At 45.1% G+C, this 12,496-nt stretch overlaps 1 protein-coding gene across 2 annotated transcripts in view; it reads right to left on the reverse strand.

The window, feature by feature from the left end:
* The window catches only part of xpr1a (xenotropic and polytropic retrovirus receptor 1a), a 73,661-nt gene that overhangs the window by 4,322 nt on the left and 56,843 nt on the right, over window positions 1-12,496 (reverse strand). Inside the window, exons 10-14 of one of the 2 annotated variants that reach the window (XM_086282523.1) lie at window positions 9,439-9,607; window positions 9,003-9,203; window positions 2,674-2,840; window positions 2,464-2,603; window positions 2,150-2,374 (exon numbers count right to left, since the gene is read on the reverse strand). In XM_086282523.1, coding sequence (XP_086138649.1) covers window positions 2,150-2,374; window positions 2,464-2,603; window positions 2,674-2,840; window positions 9,003-9,203; window positions 9,439-9,607 — 902 coding nt within the window. Of the gene's footprint in view, window positions 1-2,137; window positions 2,375-2,463; window positions 2,604-2,673; window positions 2,841-9,002; window positions 9,204-9,438; window positions 9,608-12,496 lie in introns of both variants that reach the window. The other variant, XM_086282524.1, reaches the window with a different exon arrangement.

Below are 12,496 nucleotides of genomic sequence, written 5' to 3' on the forward strand. Positions count from 1 at the left end.
AAAAACAAGAAAACACATGTCACAGTAATATTTTTTAAATCATATTTTACTTCTCTGAGAAGTTGGAAATTAATCAAGAATGACACTCAGCCGCTAAAACTACTTTTGTGTTCAGGAATGAAAGTAAATCAGTGTCATTTTACATATTCATAAAAAAAGTTTTTTGTAAAACAGCAATAATTATATTTTAGCATTAAAATGTAAAATTTCTGCACATACGATTGGATTTTTGGTATCTCTTCATAGCTCAAACACCAGGATGTGGGAAAAGTTAAGTTCAGGGGCCCGTTCTTCGTACGTCGCTTACTACATCCAAGATCAAATGACACATCCAAGATCAAATCATCGCGCTAACCGTGAGCTCGCTAATCCGGTTCCCCGAACACACCTGCTGTTGACGATTACTACAGCTGGACGCAGGAATGTGACATCACTGGGTGTCGTAAAAGGGGCTACGCATCGATAGTAGAAACATTGATCGGCAACCCGCTGATTGGTCGGCGAAAATGTCGAAGGGGCGTGCTCGGTATTTTCCGGCAGCAGAGCAAGAACTCATGAGTGAGGGATTTCAGGAGTTTCAGAGTTTAATTAAAACGCAAGAGAACACTGCAAAGGCTGCAAAAGCAAGGAGAGAGGGCTGGCAGAAAGTTGCTGACAAATCAAACTCGTAGGTAATTTAATAATAATAATAATAATGGATTGGGTTTATATAGCGCTTTCCAAGGCACCCAAAGCGCTTTACGATACCACTATTCATTCACTCCCACATTCACACACTGGTGGAGGCAGCTACGGTTGTAGCCAGGCTGCCATATCGCGCCATCGGCCCCTCTGGCCAACACCAGTAGGCGGTAGGGTAGATCTATCATATGACACTATATTGTCCAATATCATATGGCATTATATTATATTATAATATGTTATATTATATCCCCTTTCACATTAGAGCCACAACAGGACCCACAAGAACATGGGAACAAGTAAAAGTGGAATACAGGAGTATTCTACAGAATGGTAATATTTATCTCTTAGATTGCTTTGCGTCTCTTGGCAAGGTAATACTGGCCTGTAATACTCTGTTAGTTTGTTCATAACAGCAACCAAGAAAAGGGCAGAGGAAAAAAAGACAGGTGGTGGTCCTGCACCCCCTCGTCAACAAGTTGGTTAAGTAAATAATACCCTCACGGGAATATCGATATCTCTCTATGAGCACACTGTCGCGCTGAGCTAAAGGATCCTGTCTGTCCCGCAATATACGCTGAATTCTGAGGACTCTCCTTATCAATCTTGCACCTTCCGCAATGGGTTGGTCGCGTATACGGACAGGACATGGCTGCGACAGGCTTCCCAAATCCACCTTCGCTTTTATAGCCGTGGTCTCTCATCTTGATTACACGAAGTAATTTACAATTACTACTCTGAAATATGAATTACATCTGTAATAATCACATACATGTAATAGAATGTTAATAGTTCATTTCCCTTTTTTAGGAAATGACCTGTATGTATCTGTGTGACATCAATAAAAGGATCAAGTGCTGCATTATCTTTAGTTACATTGATAATATTTATTTATGGTGAAACAGTGGAAAAATATCGCTGTTGCTTTCGTATAAATGAAGCGGACATACCTGCGTGGCCGCGATCTAATCCTGTTTACATAAAGTAAACCTGCTCCCGAGCAGGTTTACGCTTACGGCTCTGTTGCTATGACAGCAAGTCCCGGATGAGCTTCGGGGAACCGACTGATCCAGGATCACGCGAAATCGTCAACAATCTAATCCGGCTAACCTACTTAGCGAGGTACGAAGAACGGGCCCCAGATCCTGGGTTTCCTTGATTGCTCAACATAAGGGACCTCAGCTGTACAGCCTCTAATGCAACATCTGGATACTTCCTCTACTGAAGGAACAACTGTTTTTTTCAATTTCAAATGGGTGTAGTATCTTTGAACACATTTAATTAATGAAAAAATGTTCAGTGTGACAGTTTTATAATCTCCAGGAGCAACGACGAGGAATGTGTAATCCTTCCATATCTGATGTTTAATAGAAGTATAACTTCTTTCATTTACAGTAATACCAGCTCTGCACTCGTCTTCAAAGTGAAATAAAAGTGCACGATGTCTGGCACACACGTGGTTTCTTACTGTGAGGTGGACAGCAGGGGGCGTCGGAGCGACAGGCTGTGGGACCTCTTCCAGGTCTTCTTGCCCGAGCGGTTCCGGACTCCGTCCTCCTGGTCCATCATCTGTTCCAGCAGCGTCTGGTCGTCAGCGTTGAGCGGCGCCACAGAGATATCCCGGACCGCACGAAACTCACCGCAGTTGTTCAGGTGCTCGTTCTCCAGACGGAAGAAGTTCCACACAAAGCGCCTGCAGTGAGGAAGGTGAGGAGGACGACACGAGTCACCGTGGGTGCTCTGCGAAGCTCGTCGTAAGGAACAAACTTTGTTCAGACCCACCTGAAGACCTCAAGAGGAGCCAGCATGGTGGCCAAGATGTCGCCCACAGAGTTGATCTTGGTCGTTGTGATCAGAGAAATCTGGATCGTCCAAGCAAAACGCAGGATCACATCTTCCACAATAGCACAGTAGTAGTAGGCCTGGACACAGAGCAGACGGGGTTAGTGTCTGTTTGGGTGGGACGGGCACGGGGATTAAACCAGACGCTACCTTATGTGGATAAACGATTTCTTCCCTGAGGAAGATGTTTTCGCCAGCTCCACGATCAAACAGACCCCAGTCCATACGCAGATCCCAGATCAGTGTGTACAGGGAGCTGATGATTGAAGACACAATCAGAAGGTAGAAGAAGGTGTTGGCGTCTGCGTGACTTTGCTCTGAAAGAAAACACACGAACACAACTTGTGTCAGAGGCTTGCATTCAAGAACTCCTCTGGTTTTAGCTGCAGTAAAGAGAAATGCAACAGCATCAGCACACTCAGAGCAGGGTCGCAACTTTTCTATTATCACTTTTACCACTAGAGGGAGCCCTCCTGCCACGAGTAGACCAGCATTGATTGATTGAACAGATACCCTTAGAGAGCTATAACACTTCAGTGTTCACTTTTCATTATGCCTGCACTAAAATCTACACATTTGCAGCCCACAGCATAAAAACAGAGTGTGAAAAGGTGTTAAGGCTCGGTAAAGTAACCAGACTGTTTTTCATTGTCTTTAATCGGAACAGTTTCATATGCAAATAATCAGCGCCAGTTAGAGCGCCACCTAGTGGGAACAGGAAAGATCAAGTTTTGTCCTCTTCACAGGTTCATTACATGCACCCCAAAGGTCGTCTGCATTAACTTCAGGCCCTGGTGATGCCTTACTGTGAAAATTGTGAGTTTTTATTTAAGACCACGCCCTGTTGGCATGGTGATTCACCACTAACGGGTAAGCTGCAGATGAGGAGCTGGGAAAGCTTCAAAAGTCACGCCTCGAACGCGATGAAGGCTGTCATGTTTCATTGGTTTTTTCCCTGGGTGTGGGAAAATGGCTCTATAGCGCCACCTGTTTAAATAGTGGTTTTAGGGACTCCTGAAAATGTACATAGCATGTCTGTTTGCACTTTTTATGGGTCATTTGTGTCAGAGGTCAAGGGGAGCCGTGACACTGTCATGAAAACTTTAAATGTACTTATGTGGTACATGTAGTTTCGACTTTCGCTGCCATGAGGCCAGGTCTCTATTGGAAATGAAATGTTTAATCTCAATGAGATTTTTTACCTGGATAAATAAAGGACCAACATTTGCCTAGGTTCCTGCAGAGACGGGCACCTACTGGTCAGAGACAGACCCACAGAGGTCTTTGGGCTGTGCCTGAGAGAACTCATGCAGACACATGGCACTTTTAACCTTCACACACTCACACTCGGATGGATACAGCAAAGAGCACTTATGGGATGCAGCATCCTACCCAAGGATACTTCCCCATGTAGGTTGGAGGGTTGAACCAGTGACTTTTTACTAAAGGAAGCCGAGACCTTCTTGCTGTAAGGTGATAATGCTAAATAAAACAGGACCTGATGTTATGACAGTAGATTTTATTTCTCTAAAAAACAAAAGTAAGTCCTAAACCCCCCTCCCCTCCTCACTCTGCCTTCTGAGACATGAATGAAGGATTAATCGTGATAATTATTATTAGTTCAAGTGCTCTCAGCTGTGGGCTGTACAACAATCTGCAGTTAGTTTACAGCTGAGTGATGTACTGCGTAATGTCACAGTGTTTTTATAGCTGTGCTCAGCAGCGCCCGCGTGTCTCTGTGGGAGCCGTGCGGATGTGATTTCCTTGTTCCTCAGTGGGCGCCGATGTATAAATCAGCACCCGATGGCCTTTCACATCGACTCGCACAGACGGCAGCCACCAGGCAGAGATCGGGCTCGCTCTCATTTGTCATAGTCACTGTTCTACGTGCCTCCAGCCTACGAGACGCCAGGGATCAGAGCCGGGACAACAGAGAATTACTGCTGTTCTGTTAGCCGCTGCCTCCATTGTGCTGTTTGCTGCATCAGCTGAGCGACGGGATGGAACCGGTCCCTACGGCCACACCGAGGTCTCCCAGCTGTAGATTAGACTTAGTCCCAGAAAACAGACTCTTTTCACTGGAGAATATCCACCGATGTGATTTCCTTTAGCTTTAACGTACTGAGGTATTTAATCCTCCACTCGCTGATGCTGTCTTTCCACAAGGATGGGTCACTGTTGGGCCATTAGGAGGTCAACCATGGTGGGATGGGCATTGATTGAACTGGTCAGGATGGGCTAACGGTGCTTACTGGCTCCTGTCACACACACTCAACCTCTATTTTCTTTTCAAACACACACACTGTTGTTGTCTTGGCCAGTCGTGCTGATAAAGACAGAGCACATCTTTTGCAACAGGTCAACAGGACTTGAAAACAACAAGAATGGCTGCTGTTGAATTATTTTTCAGCTTTTCCTTTTCACTGAATCCAGCACTCGTCCTCACAGCGCGGTTTGTTCTTCATTCTCTTACTTTAGTTCATTTTCACTTTGTGTCCCATGTTTTTGGCTTAGTTAGCAGTTACAAACACAGACACGTATGAGGGAATTTTTGATGCAGGCCAAGAATTCCACACCGAGCAAACTGTGAGGGCGTGAAACATGAAGGTAGGCAGAAGGTTAACGTGGAAGTAGACAGCTCCCCCCACACTGTCACAAAGGCCAGATGACCTTAGATATTGAAACACCATCCAATTCTTCATCTTTCAGTTATTCCCTTTTGGAGCTTCCCACCCCGTCCGTTGCGAGGATGCACACCAACCCTCCTCTTTTCCTCCTGCCTGATGCATCCAGAATCATATTTCTCTGTCGTGTCCTCGCCTCCCTCTGGTGTCCTTACTTTCGTGCTACTTGCTGTTCTTCCAACACCCAGAGCAACGTCTGGTGTCTGACAGTCCACAGCATCATAATTATACAGGTCATACATTTATTTCATAATAAAGGTGAAAGCAAATAACTTTGCAAACAGCGTATCATCAGCGTTTAAATGGTTGGATATTGTTCCACCTGAAACACTTGACTACATTAGCTGGTTATCACCTTACATGTGTTTTCAGTGGGGCTGATTTCCCCTTTGGTTTTACTATTAAGAGCCACTGTCATTTATTGCAGCCCTCACTTGTCCAGCATCACCAGGAAGAAGCTTAAAAAGACGAATAGAAACCCAAAAGTACTGGTGCAAAGAGATAACATGATATTTAAAATTAGAGAAAAGTCCAACAATTCAGATATTTTTTTCTTTAATACCTCATTAATGATCTGATTTATCTTGTGCCCTGCTGGAGAGACTTGCAGCCTCACTTTATGAATAAACCATGTAAATGTCATTCGATCAGCTACAACAGCACAATGCAAAGGGTTAATGCATAAGTACAAACAGCCTAATACTTCTGTAGTATTATAGTATTACATGATAACAAATACAGCCCCAGCGTCAGTTTTAGGTGCTTTTAGTTTGAATATTTTATAGACATTTTCTGATAATGCCTTTGTGTTCAAAGCAGGGTTTAAACGCTATTTTTACCCTGTTGTCTCAGTGCTTTCAGATAAATCAAGGATCTGAGTGTTTATTCAGCTCAGACTTCTTCCAACCTAATATGATACCTACAGCTTTATTTGAATTATTTTACCTGTTAGCTCCATCTCAACATGTGCACTTTATCAGATTTCCACCTTGTATCTGAATCGAGATGTGCTTCACTGATAATAACAAGAGTCTGCTTTTGGGGTTTGCAGGGGTGAATCAGAGTTCAAACAGATGGCGAGAGAGACTCAAAGCAGAGCTTTTATCTGTTTTCAGTAAACGTGAGTACGTGTTTGACTAGAGCTGTGTCGGTGTGTGTGCTGTGATTCCTGTCCTGATAATGAACGAGGGTCAGTGCATGAAATTAAGTTGTAAAAGCTGTCAGTTCAGCCTCATCTCTATTCCAGCAGAGTCCAGCAGGCATGCGTTCAGCCCGGGGCTGGTAATTACACTCCTCTCCTCTCCTCCATTACTTCCGGTTTGATATCTTTTAAATATTAGTATCTCCTCCCTTTCATGTCCTCACTTGCCCCTGCTGCACCCTTGCTTTCTCTCCAACCTCTTCGCATTAAATTTCCCATTTTACTTTCCTCTCAGCGGCTATCGCTTCTAAATTTAGGGATTCTTCTCTACAGCCGTCTCAGTCCGTTTCCACCCGTCACCACCACAGTTAACCTCACACAGACCAGCAGGAGTCGTGTTCCTCAAGGTTATTTTAGATGTTTTACAGGATTTGGTGTTACAGATGGAGGGATCTCTTTAAAACCATGCCTGCAGTGACTCTACACTGCACTTTGGGGTTTACCTTTAACATCACATTTTCCCGTCTCCCTGCTAGCACAAGGCTGCGTTTCTCTTTCTGCCCGTCAAACATCGTTTTCTTCTGCCTTTGCCTTCCCTCTGGATAGATCCCAAGAATTTAAATTAGCATTAGGCCTGCAGCTCCTCTGCATCTCAAACAGTGATAAGTCTCAGGCTGCTGTACATAAAGCAGATTCCGTATCGATCCCGAGAAAAGCAGCTGCTTTACTGTCAGGCCTCAGTGCAGCTACACAGTTTGGGAACTCTGCCCACACCAGGAAATCCTCCAGCATCTCTCAGGTTACAGGCCTCAGAGCCTCTGCTGAGATTACAGTTTCATGACAATGTCCAATCAGCTGCTCGCAGCAGTGAGCTGAGCGTTTCCTCTGAGGGGAGAAATCTGCTCAGTTTTGCTGAATCACATTAAAAAATATGATTCGACACACACAGATTACTTAATTTCCACTTTGGCCCATACAGACCACAGAGGAGACTGTGCCTCTTAATTTTACAGATTTTGATCAGCAAATGGAAGCACGAGCCAATGGACACCACTCAGTCCTCTATGGAGAATCCTGTGATTTATTTCCTTCCTTTTGCTTCCCGGAGGTCTGTGTGGGCAGTTCCAGGAATCGGCGAGGTGATGTGGCAGCGAGGTCACAATGGAAGCGTTAGTGATGAAGGTGACACATCCACTCGCAGGCGCTGGGACCTTTGCCAGATCCCGACTGACACTCCAGACAGCTTTTACAGCCGGACCGAGCGGTGTGAACATGATACCAACCTGCTGTCTTTGCTGTCAGGTCTGCTGGGCGATGCAGGCAGACTTGGCACCGTCCTGTCCGCAGTAAGGCTCCAGCGAATATCAGCGCTAAAGGCTCCTTCGTACATCGACTCTGTATTTTTAGTGTGTCTGAGGCTCTTATTGCTTCTTTACCAGATTTGGATTCAGGTTATTCTGATATTGGCAGCCGCATTCAGCCATCAAAGCCTATTTATGTAGGAAATACTCAAACGATCTCCTCAACAGGCAGTTTCCTCAACCATTTATTCAACGTCCGTGTCTGTGTCTGTGGAGCTGTCTTCCCACCCTCCTCCTTCACTTAACCAGCGATCAGCCTTGGCCTCCATTATCATGCTGGATGAAAGACAGCTTCATACAGAATAACACATGAAGGGAGGCCATTAGTCTAAGGGTACACAGGCTTCAGACCAGAGGAGGAAGGAGGATATGGTTTAATGGACGCCTTTCCTACTGAGATGGAAGAAAAAAAAGAAAAAGAGGTCTGTCTCTCCTTCTGGTTCCTCCAGTATCACTGACGGTCAGCTTGGGAAGCAAATGCACTGATTTAAATTTAAATCGAAGAGAAAAAAGCCAAACCGAGAAATAGCATTTAATGATTTAAAAGGTTGCAGATGAAGTTTCCTTGCTGGCATTTTGCTGGAAAATAAATATATTGGCGAGCAAAATGCCAGCAAGGGTTTAAATAGAAAAGCAGCTTTGAAAGGAGACGTGTGAACAAATATCTGCGATGCAGACGGGAAATGCAAAGCTGCGTGCTAAAGAGATGCTTTTACTGCCCGAGCGTCTCTGAACATGAATTCCTTTGTGATTTGGCTTCTGAATCAGAATAATTTTAATCATTTCAGGGTAATTACGAAGCTGTTACGGAGAGAGTGACTCGACTATTAATGCTCTCTTTTTACATCCAACCTGCTCGTAATTTCAAATCTCTGCCTTTTCTTTTTAAATCCTCGACTTTCACCGATCTGCTGCCTCTCCTCTGTCTGACCTCCTGAACCGAGAGCAGAGCCTTGCTTACATACAGCTGTGTTTGACAGACCTCTCCCATTCTCTTTATAAAGCTCCAGGCATGGAAACCAAGGCCAGCTTCTAGCATTTGCGCTCAAGGTCACCTCAGCTCTTTGAGTACACACAGCTCCACACAAAAGGCTAAAATGCCTTTTGTGTGGAGCTGACATGTTCCTGTAATACACGAAACACACGGAAACTGTCGACTCTTCAGCTCGAGACTGACCGTGTCTGCGTTGGGTTCCTCTTTGATTCGAAGCACTGCAAATGACATAAGCTGTTATATAACGTCTGCCCAGCTGATACCTCAGCGTACACGTGCTTATCAGTCCCGTCTCCTACCTTCGTGTGTGGCGTAGAGGGCGGCAAAGGTGACAACAAAGAAGGTGGTAGAATATTTCCCAGCGTTCACCAGGTGCGGGAAGGCCCTCTTTGTGTCACGGTAACGCCTCAAGCACTGGATGAAACGCAGCCAAGCAGGCAGACACTGGATGATGGCACGGAGACCGTAGGAGTAGCTGTGGCACATGAAGTCTCGGGAACCTACAACAATATAAAACAGAGCACTGTTCACTCCAGTGTGTGTGTGATCAGGGAAAAATGCACTCGTCCTCACAGCGCGGTTTGAATTATGTTAAAATGCTCTTCATAGACTACAGCTCTGCATTTAATGTACGTGACAAATAAAATTTGAATTTGAATTTTGAATTTGAATTTGTTTTTATGTTTCTACTGTGCATGCTTTTCCAGTAAACAAAAGCAGAGCATAACGCCTCACCTCCAAAGTCGGGTAACAGGCCCTTGCTGTTGCTCCACTGCAGCTCGAAGATGTAGAAGCAGAAGAGATACTCCAGGTCCATGAGAGTAAACACCAGAGAGTTGAGCTGATCAGCCAGCCAGAAGTCTGCAAACTCCACCCGGTGAAACGGCGCGGTGAAAACACGAAACTGAAGAATGAAAAGACGGATGGTGAAAACAGAAAATGTGCAACAAAAACCTGAAAAATGCTTCTTGCGTTTCAGAAAACGCCCCAGCTGACCTCCCTGCAACAAACCTTACCTGGGACGTCATGCTGCAATTACCCCGAGTCTGCGGTTCATCACTGAGACTGAATTAGCCAACAAATTATTTGCATGCAAATCCTGCAGTACTTTACGAGGGAAGTGCAAAGCCGAGGGAGACACCTAACGCAGTGGGATAAAGCCTCCGGTCTACCTTATCAGCACGCCACAGGACGCTCTAATGAGTCATGCTTTTGTGCCTGTGCACATGAATTTGTGTATTTGCGTGCCACTAATTATTAGTGAACACAAAGACATGAAAGGAGCTGGCTGTGCTCTGCAGCCTGCTTCTACGGGCGTGTTATTTGGGATATGACTTTGGCAGGGGTTCAGTTATTGACCACGCTTTGTAAAATGATACAACCCTGCTCGACTTTTTCCATTTAACCCCCCCCCCGCGGCTACATCTGACATTCAGGAGCGAATGCACACACCCTCCCAAACCCCACATACTCTTTATTCCCTACAAATGTCACACAGTATTGATATCTTTTGTTTTTGCACATATTAGCTGATTTCTTTTAACCCGTCAGTCAAAGTCAGTATCGATCGAGTGGCCATCTCACTCATATCCACTCCGTGTGTTGTTGTCTAAAGGCTAAGCCTGCTGCACTCATGGTAACGTCTTCATTTCTTGAGCAAACACTTGTAATTCAGCTGCTAGCTCTGCAATTTGTCCTGTAATGAAATCTTATACTGTTTGTCATCAGAGGCAACACGCACACCTGACATGGATACATGTGATCTCATTACTAGTAAGAAAACACACTGTTTACTCCAATGAAACAATAATCCAACACTTCATATCTACTCTAATTCTATGCTGCCATCATGAGTGTGCAGGACCAATCAAGAGTGAGACTGACTGTGAAGCCCAATCAGAGGAGGAGGGCTGAGGACTGCGGGGAGCTGCGAAAGAAGGGACACGAATACGAGCAGGGGGTCTTCTGCTGATGCTGGGGGACAGGTGGGGAGAAGGAGGGGGGATGAGGGGCTGAAGGAGAAGTGGAAGAAGAGGAGGAGGGAAAGGAGGAGCTCGGGGCATCAACATACTGATAGATCTATGCCTGTAATGATTGCACAGTCACAGCCTCCACCTCCCCAGAGACAAGCTGCATTCTATTATCCCTCACCCCCTGCCCTCTTTGTCACCACACACACACACACACACACACACACACACACACACACACACACACACACCCTCTCTCCTGAAGGCCCCTATCACAGCTTAGACAAAGGACAGAGTAACACGGGGGGGCTTTGTAAACATGAGGTTTGAGATGGATATCTGAATTGTGTGAGATAGAGACGCATGCACACATGTGCGCAGACACATTTAAATCGCAGGTTAATAAAATAGAAAATGCTAGAACAGCAGACACAGCTCAGAAATTAATTTCTAATCGGTTTTCCTTTGTTTTTATTTTAAATCTTTGTTGCGTTAGGATAATAATGCCAAAATAACACAGGAACAAAATTAATTACACCTCGTGCTTGCTAGTGTATGTTCTCTACATGTTCTCACTGGTGTTTATTGAAAGTATAGAATATTTTTTCTCTTCAGGACTTAAAACGTCTGCGTAATAAACCTTCTGTTTGCCACGGTTGTGTCTTTCTCTCCGACACTGCAAAGTGACAGCGTTCATTCCTCAGCACACACACAGAGCAGGGATCTTACACCATCTCATCGTGTGTGCACTGGGTTCATGTTGTTAAAGCAGTCCGTATCAGCTGCTGTGTCACAGCTGTAAACATCTGTTACTGGACTTGCAGGAACCCTGACTGTTGGGATCATGCATCCACTTTGAATTACAGACTTTTCAGCAAAATACCCAGTGACTCAAGACACAACTCCCTTTAGCAAGTAAGGTAGGTGGTATCTTACTATAATACACCAAATCTCTGTCTGCCTGTGCATTTGTTTCTTTGTCTGCAAACTCCTCCTACGCAGTCAGGAGTGAAGCAACCAAACACTGCTCAGAAAAATTGGAAAAATATGTGGCAATGTGTTAGGAATGAAAGGAAGCCACATTATTTGATGGAAAAGAAAATCTACTGTGGGCTGAATTCAAGACAACCCAAAAATCTAAGTGAAAACTGACGAGGCAGGTTTGCCGAGTTTGGTCAGATTTCAGCCCCCGTGTACTTTTATGCATGTCTGACAATGTCAGGACATGATGGTGACCTGATCACTGAGATCCTGGGCAGTTTGAGCTGGGAGCATTGGATGGATGGAAACACAATGTCCCTGAGGTGATCTATTGGATTTAAGTCGAGAGAGCGTGGGGCCAGTCAATGGCATCAGTTCCTTCGTTCTCCAGGAGCTGCCTGGATGTTGTGCCCCAGGAGGAACCCAGGAGCCACTGCACCAGCGCAGGGTCTGACGATGGGTCCAAGGATTTCATCCCGATACCTGACAGCAGTCCATGTGCCTAATGCTGGCAGCAGTGAAATTCCCCCCAGCTAAAGGCAAACTTACAGCAAAGCAGGAAAAACTGTCTGAGGCGCCCACCTGTACGATCGTTCCTGTGCAGGCGGCTGTCTCATTGGTGCCCCTCTTATTAACAACCTCTGCTACTTAAGTGGCTAGATCAATGCCCACAGGTTTAATTGACTTGATGCTAAACTCTAATTTTTACTTTAGCTTTTTTTGAGCTGTATATAGTGATGTCATCACAGACCCTGGCAACCACTTAGCAACCGGGAGCTGTTTTTTGCCTTTCTAAACCTACAACACCTTATGAAAGCAGTCTATCACTTTAGTTTCCTGAC

This window comes from Aulonocara sp. 'chitande type north' Nkhata Bay, linkage group LG23 (assembly GCF_057382095.1).
Source record: "Aulonocara sp. 'chitande type north' Nkhata Bay isolate Kocher_YH1m ecotype deep benthic linkage group LG23, A_spYH_male_GT1.1, whole genome shotgun sequence".
NCBI lineage: Eukaryota > Metazoa > Chordata > Actinopteri > Cichliformes > Cichlidae > Aulonocara > Aulonocara sp. 'chitande type north' Nkhata Bay.